The sequence below is a fragment of the Rhipicephalus microplus genome, unplaced genomic scaffold (assembly GCF_043290135.1).
Source record: "Rhipicephalus microplus isolate Deutch F79 unplaced genomic scaffold, USDA_Rmic scaffold_32, whole genome shotgun sequence".
Classification (NCBI taxonomy): domain Eukaryota; kingdom Metazoa; phylum Arthropoda; class Arachnida; order Ixodida; family Ixodidae; genus Rhipicephalus; species Rhipicephalus microplus.
Genome location: NW_027464605.1, coordinates 4,962,304 through 4,983,230, shown reverse-complemented (window position 1 = coordinate 4,983,230; position 20,927 = coordinate 4,962,304). Strand labels below are relative to the sequence as shown.

Below are 20,927 nucleotides of genomic sequence, written 5' to 3'. Positions count from 1 at the left end.
GCGACAACTGACGTGCGTCCCAAGGGAGGTTGTCCGTGGTCGAAGGAGGCGCGGAAACGGTCAAGTAGTTGAATGAGCTGATTGCGCTGGTCTTGCGTAAGGCAGGTGTCTACGCTGCGCAACAGAACGTCTTCGTCAGGTAGTGAGGGCGCGGTGCCAGCCGTGACAGCATCCACGGACATCGGTGTCGTATCAGAACGGACATCGAAAGGAAAGATGTCATCATAAATGCCAAGACTCCCAATGCATTCGCCATGCAATAAGGTAGCGGGACAAGGGAACGGATTGCACACGTACACGGCACTGGAGCCATCGGCAAGTGTTATGACGGCAAACGGGACGACAAGGTTCCGGCGACGAGCGCATTCTTGTGACGGCATAAATAGGGCAGTTGAATCGGAAACGGAGTCGCACAAAAGAGATACCGCGGCGACCGAAAAAGCAGAAATGTCGACGTCAGCGGCGATGATCACCTTTTTGGGTGAGCGAGGGAGATCTATGAATGTCGTGCTGAACTGAGACTGCGGGGACGATTTCAGCGAAATGGTGAGAGCTTCACGAGCTACATTGAGGATGTGATCAGCCTCTGTAGGCGAGTTGATGCCAGGATGACGGAGGCTGACAGAATAAAGAATGTAATGAAAGGCATTGATGACGACGCTTTTCATATGCTTGTGGCCAAAGACCCACCGACCGTCACGGCCGTGATTCAGTTATGTCAAAGTTTCGATGAGCTGCGCAAGCAACAAATTTCTACACGTCGCGCTAATACGCAAACAGCTGATATTTCGGCCTTGGAGTGCAAAAGCAGTGGCCCCGACTACAGCGTGTTAATGCCTCAAATTCAACAGTACATCCGGGAGGAAGTTGCTCGACAGCTCTCTCTTCCACGATGCCTTTCACGATGACCCTCAGTGTGGCCACGCTGGAGTATTTAAGACTTACTCTCGCCTTCGTCTAAGATACTACTGGCGCGGCATGTATCGGCACGTTCGCCAGTACGTTCGGTCATGCACCACGTGTCAACGACGCAAGACGCCTTCTCACAGCACTGCTGGCACTTTGCAACCCTTAACCTGCCCAGCGAGACCATTCGACCGCGTCGGAATTTATATTTATGGTCCTCTACCCAACTCTCTTCGAGGCAACCGGTGGATTATCGTCACCGTGGATCATTTGACACGCTACGCTGAAACATCTGCGCTGCCTGGTACCACTGCGAAAGACGTTGCGTCCTTTCTTCTTCACCATCTCATTTTGTGACACGGTGCACCTCGTGAATTTCTGAGTGACCGTGGACGCGTGTTTCTCTCGAACGCCGTCGACGAGCTACTCAAGGCATGTCGCACTGTCCATCGGAAATCCTCGGCATACCATCCTCAAACCAATGGCATGACGGAACGCTTTAACCGTACCCTTGGAGATATGCTTGCCATGTACGCCTCTAACGACCACACTAATTGGGACCAAGTGCTCCCTTTTGTCACGTACGCGTACAACTCTGCGCCACAAACAACCACTGGCTTTTCTCCTTTCTTCCTCCTGTATGGACGTGAGCCATCATGCTCCATGGACACCATTCTCCCTTACAGGCCTGATGTTTCCGAAGCGACACCTGTTTCCGAAGCAGCTGCTTATGCCGAAGAGTGTCGTCAACTCGCTCGCTCATTTACCGCACAAAACCAATGGCGCCAGAAAACTGACCACGATTCCTCTGCGTCTACTGTACACTATAACCCAGGAATGCTGGTTTGGCTCTGGGTCCCGTCTACCCCTCCCGGTCTTTCCCCGAAGCTTTCGTCGAAATACCATGGCCCCTACCGTTTGGTGCGGCAAACATCTCCTGTCAACTATGAAGTTGAGCCCATTGATCCACCTTCGGACCAACGCTGCCGTGGGCGTGAAACAGTACACGTATCACGCCTCAAACCGTGCTATGACCCCCTTGTCGTGTCCTTTCCCTAGGTCGCCAGGTTGGCTCCTTTCTGCGTGGGGAGTAATTGTACCAAAACATAGTGGCGCTAGCTCTGTGCCAGCGTGAAAGAAGACGTTGACGTCCGTGTGTGGCCCGTGCTTGCCGGGTTCCTGCCTGTACCAGCTTGTTGCGGCTAACGTTTCTGGAATAATAACCTGTGTTTTTACGCAACCTTGCTCGTTGCAATATATATATACATATGAGTGAGATATAACAGACAGTAATGCCAAGGAATGTACATATATATATATATATATATATATATATATATATATATATATATATATATATATATATATATATATATATATATATATATATATATATATATATATATATATATATATATATATATATATATGTGTGTGTGTGTGTGTGTGTGTGTGTGTGTGTGTGTGTGTGTGTGTTTCAATAAACATTCTGTTGTTAGTACAAGCTCGTCCTATTTTTGCTCAGTTTTTATGTTTGACTTATGTGTCTGGTCGGGGCAGTCGTACGTCGCCGTTCGAGAGCGCTGGTGTATTGTTTCGGTTAAAATAGTGTATCACGTGCTACCAAAGCAGATCTCAGAGGCCATGTAGAAAGCGGCATGTGGTTGATATTTGCTCCACCAGATGCTGCAACGATCCCGGCTGTTCATAAAAAACTACTACTGTTTCAATAAACTCGTTAAATGAAACTTCATCACCGACTCTCACTGTTTACTGTCCCTCATATCTAGTAAATTTATGTATCGACAAGATATGTATTCAATTTAACTCTAAACTTGAATCACAACCAAGGATTAATTAGGTACCAATTTATTTCTGAAACCACGTTTTTTTAGTATTGACAAATATGGAAGTAGGTGCACGACCGGAAGTGCTTCGAAGAAGAACCAGAGTACCAGTTGTTTCTCGTACCACTAAAAAAAGCACACCACGTTTTATAGAATGTAAACATACGATAAGCACCCAAGTAATACCGAATCTAGCAAGACACCTCAGATGGCATGTGCTTCTCAGTAATACCGCAACGTGGTTGCGACGGTGAAGAAAATCATCGCAGTCGGTAAGGATGAAACAATTTATAAAGTGAACTTGGGTCTAAAAACGAGAATTACACACAAAGTGTAACGACATCGACGCATATAGTTGTCAGTCGTCAAATAATCTTATGATATGTAAGGCAAGTCGGTATTTTTACACAAATATAGCATCGAAGATTCCCAGCGTTATCGCTGGTGACTGCGGTAGTACAATAATGAATTCTAGTGTTCGCGTTGTGAGCGTCATCTGCATAGAAGGTACTACAATTGTCGGAAAGTTTCACAGACAATAAGGCTAGGCCTACACAAGCCTTGGTTACACGTGTAGGGTACGGGTAAGTTACATAAAAATAAAAAACTAAGCAGCATGAAGCAGGCGCGGCAATATTGAAAGCCACTTGCAGTACTACAAATGTCAAGGCTACTTACGAAGTGTATCTACCGCAAAACTCTAGCTATTTAGTGAATAACGCTATTAACAGTTTGCCGACAGAGGTGTCATCCCACTGCGTGGTCTTCTGAGCCTTAAGAATTTTCGCACAATGAATAATTGATGAGTTCAGTGCCATGCACGCCTTCTGTCATGCGCATCGTGATACTTTTTAGCACTTTAATAATGTTACGAGTAACTTGTTTAATGATCTATTTACAGCGCACAGAACTCGACGAGCAAGATGGCGCCGGACCAGCATCAAACGGAAACCCACTTCGTGCTCCTCTTTCATGCAGCCGTGTTTAGCGGCTGTTATGTATCATAACCCCCGGCGGTATAAGCCCCGTCCCGGTGCTAAATTTACGCAGATGATGTCGAAGGGGGGTAATAGGGCTTTAGCAGAGCCACGTAAACAGTGTCGCTCGGAGCTGACGATGACTTTGCTGGATCGGTTGGAACAATCTCGTACGTGACGTCTGTCACTTTGCGAACGATACGGAATGGTCCAGTGTAGGGCGACAACAGTTTTTCAGACAGTCCCACACGCCGAGTAGGTGACCAGAGGAGCACGAGAGAACCCGGAGAAAAGTGCACGTCCCTATGGTGGGAATTGTAGAGCTGTTGTTGGCACGCCTGTAAAGCCTGTAGACGGTTACGGGCGACTTGGCGCGCGTGGTCGGCGCGGGCAATGGCTTCCCCAGCATATTCAGTGGCCGCAGGTAGTAGAGCGTCTAAGGGTAGAGTTGGGTCCCGGCCATATAGTAGATAGAAGGGCGAATAGCCGGCAGTGTTGTGACGAGATGAATTGTAGGCGAACGTCACATACGGCAAATCAATGTCCCAATCATGGTGGTCTGGCGCAACGTATTTGGCAAGCATATCGCTTAGGGTCCTGTTAAGGCGCTCCGTGAGGCCATTTGACTGGGGATGGTACGAAGTAGTAAATTTGTGCCTGGTATGGCAAGACCTCAGGATTTCATGAACGACAGCTGATAAGAACGTGTGGCCACGGACGGTGAGAAGTGGACGGGGAGCACCATGCGCTAATATTATGCCGCACAGCAGAAAGTCCACAACGTCGGTAGCGCAGCTGGTCGGGAGTGCTCATGTGATTGCGTACTGCGTCACGTAGTCTGTGGCAACAGCAATCCATTTATTTCCGGCTGTGGAGAGTGGAAAAGGGCCAACAGGTCGAGACCAGCTCGAAAGAAAGGCTCGTTGGGAACGTCGATCGGCTGAAAGTAGCCGGCTGGGAGGGCAGACGGCATTTGCGACGCTGACAGGGCTCACAAGCGGCGACATAGCGTCGAACAGAGTGGGAAAGCCCAGGCCAAAAAAAAAAACGACGTCGTACCCGATCATATGTGCAAGAAACGCCCAAATGGCCCGTCATGGGAGCGTCATGTAGTTGATGCAGGACAGTGGAACGCAGGTGCGCTGGGATAACAGGAAGTAAGTCTGATCCGAAGGAATCAAGGTTACGGCGATATAGGATCCCGTCTTTTACCAAAAACATTTGTAGGGACGGGTCGCGAGGCGTTGACTCAAGTTTGTCAATGATGGCTCGTAAAGAAGCATCCCGACGTTGCTCTTCGCCAATGTTCAACAGCTGCGACACGGAAAAAACGTCCGTGATAGCGTCAGTATCGGTTGCTTCGTCAACAGGGTAGCGGGATAAACAATCCGCATCCTGATGTAATCGCCCTATTTTGTACATTACAGAGAACGTGTACTCATGAAGGCGTAGAGCCCAACGAGCGAGACGTCTTATACGGTCCTTCAGGGAGGCTAGCCAGCAGAGCGCGGGATGATCCGTGACAACACGGAATGAGCTCCCGTACAGGTATGGACGAAACTTGGCGACTGCCCTTACAAGGGCGAGGCACTCGCGCTCCGTGATGGAATAGTTGTGCTCGGCTGGAGATAGCAGTCGACTTGCGTAGGCTATAACACGGTCGTGTCCCCGTTGTTGCTGCAATAGCACAGCTCCTATGCCGTGTCCACTGGCGTCCGTGTGAACCTCGGTTGGGGCTAATGGATCAAAGTGAGCCAAGATTGGTGGCGTTGTAAGCAGTGTCGTTAGTTGCAAAAACGATGACGCTTGGTCATGGCCCCAAATAAACGAGGCGTCTTTCTTCAAGAGGTTTAAGAGGGGGCGTGCAATGGTCGCAAAGTCCTTAACAAAGCGTCTGAAATATGAGCACAAGCCCACAAAACTGCGGACATCCTTTGTGGTCCTCGGAACAGGAAAGTTCTTGACTGCGCGATTTTTCTCTGGGTCTGGACGGACGCCTTGGGCATCGACAAGGTGACCGAGCACGGAAATTTGACGACGAGCGAAGTGGCACTTGGAGGCGTTAAGCTGGAGTCTGGCTAGACCAAAAACGTCCAGAACAGCTGACAAACGATAAGATGCGAGTCGAATATGGACGAAAAGACAATAACATCGTCAAGGTAACACAAGCAGGTGGACCATTCCAACCCTTGGAGCAATGAGTCCATCATTCTTTCAAATGTGGCTGGTGCATTGCAGAGACCAAAGGGCATCACCTTAAACTGATAAAGACCATCAGGAGTGATGAATGCGGTCTTCTCGTGGTCCATCTCGTCGACAGCTATTTGCCAGTACCCTGACCGAAGGTCAATAGTTGAAAAATTAGTGGCACCGTACAGGCAGTCGAGGGCGTCGTCGATGCGAGGTAAAGGATAAACGTCTTTTTTTGGTAATTTTGTTAAAGTGACGGTAATCGACACAAAAGCGCCATGTTCCATCTTTATTTTTAACAAGAACGACTGGAGATGCCAGGGGCTGCATGAAAGCTCAATAATGTTTTTCGAAAGCATTTTGCCGGCATGATGTTGTAATATTGCACGCTCCGACGCAGACACACGGTATGAGCGTCGGTGAATGGGAGTTGCACCGCCAGTATTTATGCGATGGTGACAATGGTCGTTTGGCCTAAAGATTTGCTGGCAAAGTCGAAAATGCTACGATAGCCCTCAAGAACGTGGCAAAGCGCTGCAGCTTGCTCAGACGTGAGGTCCGATGACGCCATTCGCTCGATGTCGGCGCCCCAAGAACGTGATGGAGTGGAACCACTGACTAAGCTGCAGCAATCGTCAACTCTGAAGGGCTCGACATGGTCATCTTGGAGAGCAGTAATTTTGGCCAGGGAGATACCCTGTGGCAGAACTTGGGTGGTGAGTGAAAAGTTGACCAGTGGAAGGAAGGTGCGGTTTCTCGTAATCGTCAGAATCATATGCGGCACAGCAACCCCATGCGTAAGCATCACGGCAGGAATTGGGGCCACCATGTAATCACCATCAGGTACTGGCGGCGTGGAGGATAAGTCGACATGTGTGACAGAGTTAGGAGGGAGGCGCGTGAAACAAATGCAGCAGAGGCTGGTTTGCGGTGGGCTGATCGGGTCGGAAAAGAGGGGTAAATAGAGATGGACAGAGCCAGCTGAACAGTCTATGAGGGCAGAGTGCGTGGCTAGAAAATCCATACCGAGAATGAGTTCATGAGGGCAATGTTCGGTAACGGCGAAAAGAACAACAGTGCTTCTCTCCCCAATAGACACTCGCGCAGAGCACATGCCAAGAATTGCGGCAGTTCCTCCATCGGCGACTCGTACAGCTCGGTTGAGGGCGGGCGTGACAACTTTTCTAAGTCGGCGGCGAAGGTTAGCACTCAAGATGGACACATGCGCGCCAGTATCTATCAATGCACTGACACAAACATTGTCGACAGTAACGTCCGAAAGGTTCCGGTTCGTTGTTAATGTTAATTGAGGATTTCTTACGAAGGTCGTCAACGCAGCTCCACCTCCAGAAGCTGCACGGCCTAGTTTTCCGGTCGGAGATGCTGCGAATAGGTCGGGGAGGCAGCACGGCGTTGGTGGGGCGACCGGGACTGACGACGAGCAGGGGACGGTGACCGGTCGTAGCGAGGTCTGCTCAGAGGTGCTGTAGGAGCGGAAAATGTGGTCGGCGTTGATGTAGAAAGTGGTGGGGACGCCTGACGAGCAGAAGTGGTGTGATACTGAGGTGCATAATGGGACGGTGGCGCCCAGCGGCTGCGGCAGTGACGAGCGATATGACCAACGCGTCGACAGTTAAAACATATGGGCCTGTCATCAAGAGTACGCCATTCGGACGAATTGCGTTGTATGCGAGGTGCAGAAGGGGTACGATAAGAAGGCTCAGCAGAGTATACGGTAGGAACAGGATGTAGGCCGACATTCGATAGCTCTTGACGAACGACCGCTTGTATTAAAGAGATCGTGGTCGGGGAAGGCGCAGGCGTCGGTAATGGCGTGGCTACCGGTTGTGCTGCCTCGACATCTCGACGAATGATGCGTGTAAGGTTGTCACATCAAGGGGCCTGGTGGAAGGCGTCGTCACACGAAGAAGTGGCCGCTGTGTTCGGAAGGTGCACGATGCTTTGGGCTACGCGGCGGGCTTTAGCTTGTTCGAGACCTCGGCATTCTTTAGGGATTGTGTCGATGCTCGAGACGTTGTTAAAAACCAGCAGGTTGAAAGCATCGTCAGCAATTCCTTTCAAGACGTGGTTAACCTTTTCGTCTTCCGACATGCACTGATCGGCCTTGGAACGAAGGGCCAAGACGCCAAGAATGTAGGAGACGTACGATTCGGTAGAAGACTGGGCCCGTGTGGCAAGAGTCTGTTTCGCAGCGAGCTGACGACCAGATAAATCGCCAAACAGGTCACGTATATTTTCTTTGAAGAGATCCCAGCTCGTTATGTCGGCTTCGTGGCTTTCAAACCATGTTCGGGGAGTGCCGTCCAGGTAGAAAAGCACGTTGGCGAGCATGAGCGTGGGATCCCAGCGGTGAGTAGCACTGACGCGCTCGTACCGTTTCAGCCAAGTGTCGAAATCGATCGTACCATCACCGGAGAAAGTGCCGGGATCCCGGAGGTGCGGGAGTGTGACGTAGGTGGTGGCTTGGGCTGGTGAAGGCGGTGTAGAGGAAGTACCAGCATTCGAAGCAGTCGAAAGGTCGCCGATGGTGCGACCGCTGCGCGTCTCCATCGAGGTACTGGGGTCGTCCGCCTCCACCAATAATGTTACGAGTAACTTGTTTAATGATCTATTTACAGCGCACAGAACTCGACGAGCAAGATGGCGCAACCATCATCAAACGGAAACCCACTTCGTCCTCCTCTTTCATGCAGCCGTGTTTAGCGGCTATTATGTATCAATATTAATTATGTATATGTAAGCAGCTCAACTATGCACACTTTTGTTCTAAATTGGGTTCGCTGACTCAATTTCTAACAAATTAAATTTCAGTTAGTTTATACCTAGAAAAACTCGAACAAATGTGACGCGATGCACGCAAACGGCGTTCTTTACTTTTGTGGCGGAACATTATCTGCACAGTCAGGCATAATATTGTACACACCAGTCACTGATTAATAGCCTTATTACGCATATTTATGAAGTAATATTTTGAGTAGACTAACATGACGCTGTTTCAAAATTCAAATTTTAGCAGGTGCCAGCTTACGTTGTATATTTATCCCGACACTATACGCAGCCTACTGAAGAAATTCTGGACACTTGCTTAAATCAATATTTTTTGGCGTTGCACTTATGTTTTTTTTCTTTATTCGTCCGTTATGTGTGGCCAGTCACTATAATGAGGCACATTAACATACATGTTATGAATGAACTAGCATCATTTCGACAACATTGCGCGAAATTATGAACTAGAGGCTCCAATTGGTGACTTTCTTTGAACTATTTCCCGTTCAGTTGCTGCTCAGCCAACCAGCTGAAACACTGAATACCCCGTTATTCTTAAAACTCTGAACTTTAACAACGCATGATGATTACAAAACGAGCGTGTGTGATAAAAAATGCTTTAACATCACCCATGAATAAAAATCAAATGCTTCAACGAAATAGGAATACAAGCAGCATTAAAGCGTACCATTCACAATCCCTGTCTCCTTGCATCGTTTCTGATTGTCGAACCACAAAGCTATAACGATTTTTCATAAAGATATCTTGTGAACCTTGTGAACACTACGGATACCTCAGCATAGATTCATCAGCTATCGGTGCAAGGAATGGATTCGTGACTTTCTTTGCAATAGGTATAAATGTGGTCACCCAGGTCGTCTTGGTTTTATATTGCCTTCTTTTGTCGTAATCCTTGACAAACCGCCTACACAAGTCCTATTACAAGGTAAAAGGCCCCTTGCTTACCGCTTTACCGAAAAAGAAAAAAAAAACAGCTTACGCACTTACAATTCTAGAAACACCAATACGATACGAGTATATGATCTGGTACACCATGAACGAATAAGTCATCAGGAAATTTTCAGCATATGCACCTCACCACCTCAACCTTTTAGGCCCCACAATTCAAATCGGGTCACGAAGTTCACAACGGTATGTTCATATATTCTAAATAAAACAGAAACACCCGAATAAACAAGGCCACGAGTGCGCTTCAAAACACGAAGCACAAAGACTAAGCGAATTCGTGCACTACCCATCATTCCCATGGTGACTGAACAATCACAGCGCCAAAGTTAGTTAATTTTAGGAAATGCTATGCCCAAGACAACTGGAAGGCGAAAGCGGTCTTCTGGTTTTTCTTCTCGATTACAATGAAGAACTTTACGCACCCAACGTGGATTCGCATTGCCTCCGTGATCGGCCTACCATTGACTAAGTGATGATGTCGTGTGGTGACGTTACCACGTGACGTCACCTGACGTCCACACAATGTTCACATAAGGATTATGTTTATGATTCGTGCTAACACTGCCAATGCCGACATGAACAGTCACTTTCCGCGTCTGACAGGAAATCTAAGGCTTTTACCTTAAAGCCTGAGAAGAGCCAATTTCCCACTTACCGCACGTGTACGTCGGATCCTGACACACGGACCAATCTCTCGCCGCCAGCGATGAGGGAACAATGCCCAGCACCGCTGAAACCATGCTGGGCCAAGCAAGCAAAGAGCAACACTAAATTCGCACTCAAAGTTCATCATCATCATCATCACCACCACCACCACCAGCACCACCACCATCACCACCACCACCACCACCACCACCACCACCACCACCACCACCATCATCATCATCATCATCATCAACAGCAGCAGCAGCCTAACTACGCCCACCGCCGATGAAAGGCCCGCCTAATGAACATGGTCTTGTGCTTTCTGCTGTCACGTTATACCAGCGAACGTCTTTAATATCATCAGCCCACCTAACTTTCCGTCTCCTTTTCGTCCGTTTGCCTTCTCTGGGAATCCAGTCAGTTACCTTTAATTACCAGCGGTTATCCTGCCTACGTGCTATGTGCACGGCCCATGTCCATTTCTTCTTCTTGATTTCAACTATGATATCCTTAACCCCAGTTCCTTAACCTTAAATCCTTAACCACTTTCCCAAACTATTCAGAGGTACGTGAACACAAGGGGCCCGTGTATTTCAAATGCTTTTCGAAACTGCCACTGTGAAACACAAGAAAACAAAGCTCAAAGCACGCGATTCGGTATTTATGGGCCAGACTACGACGTAATTGTGAGACACAGCATTGTGAGGGACTGCGGATTGATTGCAACCAGCTGTCGTTCTTTAAAGCTTGCTTGCACCTATTGCAGGAAATGTTAATGTGTGGTGTTTCATATCCCAAAATCAAGATATTGCTACGAGAAGTAGCAATATGATTATGAGGGACGCCGTCGTAGGGGGTCTCCAGAAATATCGACCACCTGAGGTTTTGTAACGCGCCCCTAAATGTGAGTACACCATGGGGTCTTCCACTTCCCGGCCACCCAAATGCAGCCGCCGTGGCCGGGATTCAATTTCGCGGCCAACAAGCCCTCGATCAAGCATAACAATTGACATTTTGGCAAGTTGTCACTGGCTATGCATCTTTGAAATATTAAGCACAGAAAAAAACGAGCACGCAAGAAAAAGTATAACACCAAAGAGTGGCGTGGCTCTTTAGTTTGTCATTTCTTTGCCAGGGAGAAACCAAACACACCTATTTCATGCTGCATGTTCTGCTACTTTTGACTCCCTTACTCCTCCTTTTTTTTTGTGTCTCTCCCTGCAAGAGCTCTTTTATCACTTACACGGATCCATAATGATTCCTTGAAAAATCCATGGCTGAAAACCACTGCGCTAGACTGTTACGTACTGTAAGAGCATAAATTTTACAACTTCATAAACGTGCTGCACACTTTTTTCTAGACTTGGTCATAATGTAATGACTTGGTCATAACGGACGTTGTAATCTTCACATTGAAGAAATACTGGCTATGCAGCTACAATCTCAAGTTCTTGGCTAGCGCTCCTAAGTACCCGAAACAAAATTTACTAAAGTAGAAGATGATTTAGTAACTCATGGTACGTGCCTCGCTAAGAATGTTCATCTGTTACGTATACTTTATTCTTTTTTTTTCATGCAGACAACAACACGTTATAAAATCACTGCCAATAGTACACTATATATCACAATTCTAAATATTAACTGGATATTTCTAGAACATGATCATTTTAGGAAGGAGAGATCAGAATACATAGACGACAACTTCAAAACATTTCGCTAGTCATCATTTAACCTGCATAGGAACTGCCAAATTTATTTCGATGATCGCACAAGTTGTATCCCCTTGGAAGGAATTATTCGAACGACGTAAAGAGCACAGACAGGTGTACTCGGAATGTGCCACGAAATGTTCTGAAGTTCTGATTACTTGTCAACTTTGGCCAACAAGAAGACGTTGCGTAAAAATAAATTGAAAGATTTTCAATTCGGTGAACGTATGACAGCACGTGTTGCTTATTATGGCAAATTTGTTCATCATTAGTTGCGAATTCTCCAGTTAATATGATTCTATTATGTTACAGCGCGAAAAGAATGAGAAAACCTACTAAGGTACACATAAGAAGGAAACAGCGCTGACTATAACTGAAGATTATTGTTCATGAAACCGGTTCATAAATCAAACGCCAAACCTGCGCTGTAACATAACGAATTAATACGCTCTTACCTTGCTTACTGCACTCCTAAATTACTATGCAAGTAACCTAAGCTCAAATTTCTGTAGATCAGCTCATGAACTAGACGTGGGCTACGTGCCAGTATTCGTCTTTGAATATTGTTTTACTTTAACGAAAGGACAACTCAAACTAAATGTGACGTGTCGTCACTGCAGACGTGTCACGCCTTGGTATAGAGAAGGAAGTAAACGATTTGAAATGACAAAGCTATAGTAATAATAAGAAATAACTAATACCTGTACAAAGTAGCATTACCACCTGCACGTGTTAATAGGCACAAAAGGTCCAACACAATTTTGAAAGAAATAGTGTTCACCTCTGTGCATGTATACAATGATGACGATGCTGAGCTGCCGACGCGGAGGTCACGGGATCGATGAATGAGAAATGCTAGAGGCCCACGTACTGTGTGTGATGTCAGAACACGTTATGGAACACCACATGATAGAAATTCTCGGAGCTCTCCGCTACAGCATCACCCGTAATTCATACCAAGGTTCTGGGACGTAAAATTACGCATGTTATTATTAAAAGAAAAAAAAAAACTCCTAACACAAAGCACACTGGATAAAAAAGACCTGACAAAGTGAGGCGTACCAGCCCGACAAATCAAATAATTATTTTGTTTGATGCATAGTATTATCTGGGGTTTAACTTCCCAGAATTATGATATGATTATGAGAGACGCTGTAGTAGAGGGCTCCGGAATTTTCAACCATCTGGTGTTCTTAAACGTGTACTAATATCGCACAGTACACCGAATCTCTTTACCGCTTCGCCTTCATCAAAATGCGACCACCGTGGCCGGCATGGACCCCCCGACATCCGGTTCAGCAGCAGAGCACCGTCACCGCTAAATCACCGCAGCGAACTTGTTCGATACAGCGGAGTCGCGTACTTTAATACACTGCTTAAAGATGTCATTTCTTCTGCATAAAACAAACAAAAGCAAAGTGCGACTTACTGAAACCAATTCATGTTAACCGTTGTTCGTTCAGCGGAAACTCTTCTATGTTGGGAGCAGCGACACGCCGTTTCTCAGGGGGTGGAGTTCATCGGGAAAAAAGTTTGACACGACGGTTTCGTACAAGCGTGCGTTAGTTTACTCCTGCGCTTATCGGTGCGGCCAGCTCGGGCCACGTGTGTCACTCGACAGAGAATGGCGATAAAAGCGGCACGTATCAGCTTTCCATTGTGTGTCGCCGGTGCTTCGCTAATGCCGTAACATACCGCACGAAAGTCTTTCAGAAAAAAAGCAGTTTTTTTTTATAAGTACCATGTCCAAAAACATTTGCATGGCGTTAGGCCAGCTGCAGGCGCATATATTACTCACATGGCAAAACCATACTCTTGAAACTGAATCTGCTGGTGACCGCAAGAAAAGTACAAGAGCATTAATCACTTTGAGACGGATGCTTAGGTTAAAAAAGGTAAAAACAGCTCCTTAAAAGCCCAGTATACACCAGAAGACTTGAAGACATTTAGAAAACATAGAAATACTACAAACTCTTTATTAAGGAAAAGCAAACTTGAATATTTTAGCAACCTTTTCAGCCCTGAAAAAACCAAAACGTCCGAAGCCATCTGGAAAAAGTTAAACATGTTGCTCCACCCACACTCGGATGATAGCACATACCCGACTAAACTCATTGTAGACAACCGCGTTCTAACTGGTGATGACCTTGCTGAAGCTTTCAATAAATTCTTTACCTCTATTGGAGAGAGCTCGCACGACAATAATTTTGCGCGATTCATGGGTTCGCAAGTAGGAGAAAGTGCATTTCTATTTCCAGTGACTACACAGGAGGTTACGGCAGATTTCATGTCACTAAAGAATAGCAGGTGTTGTGACGTAGACGGCCTGGAAATCCGTCCAGTTAAGCATGTTATTCATGTCATATCTCCTATTTTAGAATACATCATTAACTTAATCTTCTCATTGGGCACGTTTCCTAGTCGTCTTCAGATAGCCAAAGTTTCTATTATTTTCAAAGGTGGTGACAAAAATAGCATGACCAATTACAGACCAATTTCTATTTTACCTGTATTTTCTAAAGTAATTGAAAAGTTGTTACATAAACGAATAGTGTCATTCTTAAACAAGCACCACATTATGACGCCTTTTCAATTTGGTTTCACAAAGCAGCGCTCAACAGAAACTGCCCTACTAATGCAAAAAGAAATCATACTCGATGCATTTGAAAAGGAAATATATACACTTGGAATTTTTGTAGATTTCTCAAAAGCATTTGACAGAATCAACCACATTACATTAATTAAAAAACTAGAACACTACGGTTTTCGGGGGAACTTTATAAGTGTCATAAAAACCTATTTGAAATACCGACAGCAAAAAGTAGATATAAATGGCTACGCATCTAGTTTTAAAAAACTGTCACATGGCGTGCCCCAAGGAAGTATTCTGGGTCCCCTGCTTTTTAATCTGTATGTGAACGACTTGACAAACATCGATAACAATACAACATTTATTATTTATGCAGATGATACCAGCTTATTTTTTAAAGACTGCGATTTGCATAAACTAGTTGACAAAGCAAATAGTGTCTTGAAACTGCTGCACATTTGGAGCATAAGAAATTCGCTAATTATAAACACCTCAAAAACAAAATCTGTGCTCTTTCGTCCAATAAATAAGCCCGTAAACTGCGATTTATCATTAGCGATTGGCTCAGAATCTATAAGGATTGAACCGATAGTGAAAACTCTGGGAGTTTTTTTCCACGAAAACATGCTATGGAAGGATCAGGCTGAGTTTGTCCATGCTAAACTTTCTCGTACTGTAGGTATCTTATCGCGCTTACGTTTTCTCTTGCCACAAAAAATTAAACTCTTACTATATAATTCGCTATTTTTATCTACATTAAGCTATTGCTATCTAGTATGGGGCACCACATCGGAAAAGAACTTAGGCCGAATATATAGATTACAGAAAAAGGCTGTGCGCATAATTACAGGTGTTCCTCGCGATGAACATTCCGAACCCATTTTCGAAGCCCTTAATTTACAACCAATGCCTGAGATATACAATACAATTTTAATGAAGCGATATCGTACTTCCTTAAAAAATCACGACTCTTTTCTTACTGATTTAGCGCGTTTGACACCCTATACCTGCCCCTATAGCACACGAGCTACCGATGACTGGAAAATTCCTTACACACGTACTAACTATGGTCGCCAGATGATGAGCTACTTACTGCCACTAACCTTAAACAGTTTCTTACAATAAACCATTTATACTGCTCCGTTCTGTAAATGTTTTTCAACGTGTTAATAAAATGCAAATCGGCATGACCTTGAAGTACATGTTTTGATATTGTATAATAACTGATGATCTCATGCTGCTGTTGCTGTTGCTATGTTGTCAAATGGTGCGAAAGCCTTCGTCAAGCCTTAATGGCTTTTTGCTTTCGCCCCACAGCATCACTGTTGTGACTTTTGTAATGTCTCCTGTGATGTCGGAATAAACTGAATTGAATTGAATTGAAAGCCCGCGCCAGAGACGACGGAGAGATTGATAACGAGTCTGGGAAAGGGTCCGTGCGACACATAAGTCTAGCCCGACGATTCACCACCTCTCTTTGTGAGTAAGCCGGTCTCAAATCGACCACACAAACAGTTCATCAATACCGATATCGAGTTCTTCGAGGATTAGATTGTACAACAGAATACCACTAACGCCAACGACAATCCGGTATTACCACGGGTCTTCTAGTACAGTATCGAGATCGGCTGTTCAATGGAATTCACATTCACCAACCTGCAGTCTTTTTTTTTTCTTTTATGGAATAGCTACATTTCGTCCAGCCGTCCTTGGCGTCGTAGAGAAAAAAAGGTTAATAATTAAAAGACCCAATTAAGTGCTCGTGTGCATATTGTGTGAAACGTGCACATGCCTCTACTCGTTCCTTTCTCAGTTTCCGAAAGTGCCAGACCACACGTTGTCCTTGAACACATATTGCTAAACAGCCTTCATGTATGAATAACGAAATTAATTTTTCATCTCACCACGTTTATTTTACAATTAGCATAAACCTTCCCGCGAATAATGACCACTCTGCACGCAGGCAACATGCTTCTATCAACATTTTTTTGTGTTTTCCCTGGAACACCAGCATCGCAGACTGCGTATCAACGTAATAGCAAAGAGCATAAACAAATTACAGCTCACATTCAACTTCATATTCATACAATAATTGCCTTTCGGCTACACAGAACACTGTCGTCTCTTACCTGAAAAAGTTTCGCAATGCACTTTGACAAACTTCTGTGCCCGTTCTGTCATCGTCGTGTTCACGACACAGTCATGCCTTCTCTTTTCGGTTTTTTTCCCTCATTTTACAGCGAAGGCTGATATGAGATCAAAACTCGGGTCAACCGCTGCCATAGTTGTCCGCCGCCACCGCCGGTGTCCGTAACCACAACGCATGAAATTAGAAAAGAAAACCTAATACCAACGACACAGTGGGGCTCAAACCTGGGTCCGCTAGGTGCCAGCCCTGTATTCTACCACTGAGCTACGCCAGTGCTTTTTTTTAATGAATGAAATTATCACCAGTAAAGTACACACAGCCTACTTCCTCAGAAGTCAGGCAACTGAGCTTCGGACTGATTCGCAAACTTGCCTTAGGCAGGCTTGATGTCGGCAAAGGATTCGCGTTAATATGAGTAATAAAGCGTTTTGGAACAGAAAGAGAACAACCAGGCGTCACACAATGCAAATAGCGTAACGAGTGGGCCGTCCAGTGCTTCAACCCATTACAAAAGCTTGTTCTTGTTCCCCTATTTACTGTGATCCCCTATTTACTGTGGCGCATACCCCATCAGGCATAATTCCTCATCGTCGTCAGCCACTGCATGAACAATTGGCACAGAATTCCTGGCAAGTGATTAGTGGATACCACGCTTTTCAGAAGAATGACAAAATTAGCATAGCGAATGCCAGCCTACTACAAAAAAAATGTATTATTAATGCTGTAGTGGATATCAAGCACGTGTGCTTGATCTCAAGTCTGCTGAGCTGGAACTTCGACCGGTGGTTTGTCCGAGTCTTGGGTGAACTTGACACGGTGTTGATTTCTGAGCATTATTTATTACTATCGTTTAGACGATTGCAACCGTGTCGATGAGTAATTCGTCTCTTGGCCAAGAGCACAGTCCTTGGTCAGCCTCTTTACCTAATGATGAACTGCCATTGGAATACTTTTCTCGCAGTGGTGTTAACAGCATCCCTGTTGCGCTGGTGCCTTCTTCGAGTGGGGGATTTACGAGGATGAACAACCCAAAAGCTGTCCAGGTGGAGGTCCAGGCCATGACATCGCACTTTCAATTGATAAGCGACGTTCAACAGTTTGGAAGAGGTGGTGTGGTTTGTAGATCGTCAGATCCCTCACGTCTTGCGGACCTCCTAAAGTGCAAGGCATTTGTGTCAGTTTCGGTGAGGGCGTTCACTTTCACTTGATTTGGCATGTACAAAAGAAATCGTTCTACGAGTTGACACTCGATTGTCATCAACCGAGAATCTGGAGAAGCTGTCGGACGCTGGCGTCATAGCCGTATGCCGGTGCAACTGCGTAGTGAATGGTGGGAAAGTTCCCACAGAATCGGTTATTGCCAACTTTGCCAGCACTTCTTGCCCTTCTGAATTGAAAATATAGCCACTCATCTTTCGTGTGCCGGCACTCTTTAGTGCCGGAACTGCTGGCGTTTTGGGCACAGCTTAGGGGTTTGCAAATCAGCTTCCCGATGCCGAGCTTGTGGCGCCAACTAACCCTCCAATAAATGAATGGCGGAAATAGAAAAGTGCTGTCTATGTGGAAGACACCATACAGCTCATTAAATGCATTGCCAGGCAAGGTCAAACGAAATCCAGCTGCTAGAAATAATGGATAGGCGAGAATGTTCACGACGAGAAGCTATTGCTGTTGTAAAATATCGGACTTTCGGATATTCTGGTATTGCTGCGAGGCAAGAGTCATTAAATGAGGTCAAACTTTTGTAACTTGCTGAGTCAGCAGTTGAAAAAGCGATGCCGAAGGCGTTGGATCAGATAATAACATTGGATCTGATAATGTGTCTCGCAAATGTTTTGCTCACAGGTTACACAACTAGTCTCAAAAGCTGTAGCACCGATGACCAATAAGACGTCTTGCGCAACAACAGCAGCCGCCGCAGAGGTGTCTAATTCAGCACCGCAGAAGCAACAGCAGGCGAATCCAACGCCTACTGTATCAGAACCTTCCACCCAGAGTGAAGTAGAATTTTAACATTAGGTGGAAATTTGCCATGATGGCAGGCGTCGGAAGTGAACTGGGTCTCCAGTGAAATCTACGTGCCCCAGTTCAAAAACCAAAAAGGTGATTCTAATCCAGCCCGCATTCTTAAAGAAAGTATTTTGCAAACAGTCGTTGTTTCCAAAATCTCTGTTAAGCCTAATAAGCTACCCTCTTAAGAAGGCATGGGTAGCTGGTGAATGGAAGATTGCTAAAATCATACCACTGCTTAAAAAACAGGGGGCTGGATATAATATTATCAATATAAGACCAATAGCATTGACCTCAAATGTAGTGAAAATTGTTGAAATTGTTCTTCACGGTCGTATAATAAAATTTGTAAATGACCAGCAGCTATTGAGCCCCAGCCAAATTGGCTTTATATCTGTACATTCAATTGAGAATGCGCACGTGGACCTCGAAAGTAAGGTTCACACTGCCCGGCATAAAAAACAATACGCTGCTTTAGTTACCTTAGACATCAGTAAAGTATACGATAGTGTCGAAAATTCCATGTTAATGAATCATTTACAGTGCCGTGGAGTTCCTTCTTATATCGTAGCATGGGGGACAGAATTTTTAAAAGAAAGGAAGTTTTACTGCGTTAAAGATGGCTTTTCTTCCTGCAAGCACAAGCAGACGCGAGGCGTGCCACAGGGATCAGTACTTTCACCAGCATTATTCAACATCTTGATGTGCACTATTCCTATTCGATCAGGGGCGCAGACTTATGTTTATGCCGACGACCTTGCTTTTTTCGCTAAGGCTGCTGACATACATCGCCTTTACAAAACTTTACAGTCGTACTTTTTTGAACTCGAGAAGTGGCTAGATGGACTACAGATAAGTCTTAATACCGATAAGTGTGCTATTCTGGTTTTTCCGGTTAACGATCCGGTGAGAATACCTCTGATTTACAAGCTGCAGGATATATCCCGCAAGTGGAATCATTAATATACCTCGGAGTCGCATATAACGAACAGCTAAACTGGCAAGCTCATATTGAATATATCTCAACAAAAGGAGAGCGGGCAATGGGTGTATTGCACAGGCTGAACAGCCGCAGTTCGGGTAGGAGAAGAAAAGCACTTTTGGTGGTCTACAAAATGTGCGTACAACCGGTATTAGAATTCAGCTGTGTTCCTTTTTCCGGTGCGCCAACATACAAGATTCGACCACTAGTCCTATTAGAGCGAGAGGCTTTGCGGCTATGCTTAGGTCTTCCAAAATATGTGGCAAATGCAGTATTATACCTGGAATCGAGAACACCACCCCTCTTAAGCCGATTTGACCTACTTACGGTCCATATTTTCTTACGGTTGTACGAAACACTGTCTAACCATACTCAAATAATTTTCATCTCCAATCCCGATTTCTTTTTCTCCGAGCACTGGCCTAGATTCCGCAAACCACAAATCATATTTGTACAAAGAATACTCAATTCCCTGGATGTACAAATTCGTGATAAGCGTCCTTTGACCATGCAACATAAGTTCACAGACATTGTCTACCACCATATTTTTCCAAACCACGCGAAATCACCTCGCGAAATTTTAAATAGACTGCTATAACAGCGTCTAAATAATCTACCAAGAAATAAGGTTACTGCAACAGATGCATCGCAAACTGAGGAAAAACCTGACATAGGAATATTCTGCCCTCAACTTGACTGGTCTTTTTATTTACGACTGTCAGATTTTATCCCAGTTTTGATAGCTGAATTTATGACCATAATATTAGCTCTCCAAAAGTTACCCAATTTAATTACAGTAGTAGCAATTACCACCGACTCATTATTTGTGTGTAGTTCTCTCAGCATCTGGTGAAACGCCTCTACCAATGCTTTTGAGAATCCTACCTTAAGTGTATGCACTTAATATACCAGGACACAAGGGTTTGTTTTTAAATGAAAGCGCGGATGCTTTCATTTACATGTGTGTTGGATGCTCACAACATACATTACAACTGCACGATTTTGCACCTTGACTTTCAAAAAATGCTTATCGGACCTTGTCTTGACAGCTTCTCCAGAATATAATCACTTACAATTTCCCTGGAACAGTGAGTTATCGTGGTCGAGAATAATGGAAGTGGCTATAACAAAACTTCGCTGCCGGGTAACCTCCCTCAACTTTTACC

General features: G+C 45.2%; 1 protein-coding gene across 1 annotated transcript in view; it reads right to left on the bottom strand.

Annotated features, from left to right (window-relative positions):
* The window catches only part of LOC119172286 (uncharacterized), a 30,049-nt gene extending 16,447 nt beyond the window's left edge, over positions 1-13,602 (bottom strand). Inside the window, exons 1-2 of the mRNA XM_037423336.2 lie at positions 13,460-13,602; positions 10,332-10,417 (exon numbers count right to left, since the gene is read on the bottom strand). Coding sequence (XP_037279233.2) covers positions 10,332-10,417; positions 13,460-13,473 — 100 coding nt within the window. The 5' untranslated portion in view covers positions 13,474-13,602. The remainder of the gene's footprint in view (positions 1-10,331; positions 10,418-13,459) is intronic.
* Positions 13,603-20,927: the final 7,325 nt, after the last annotated feature.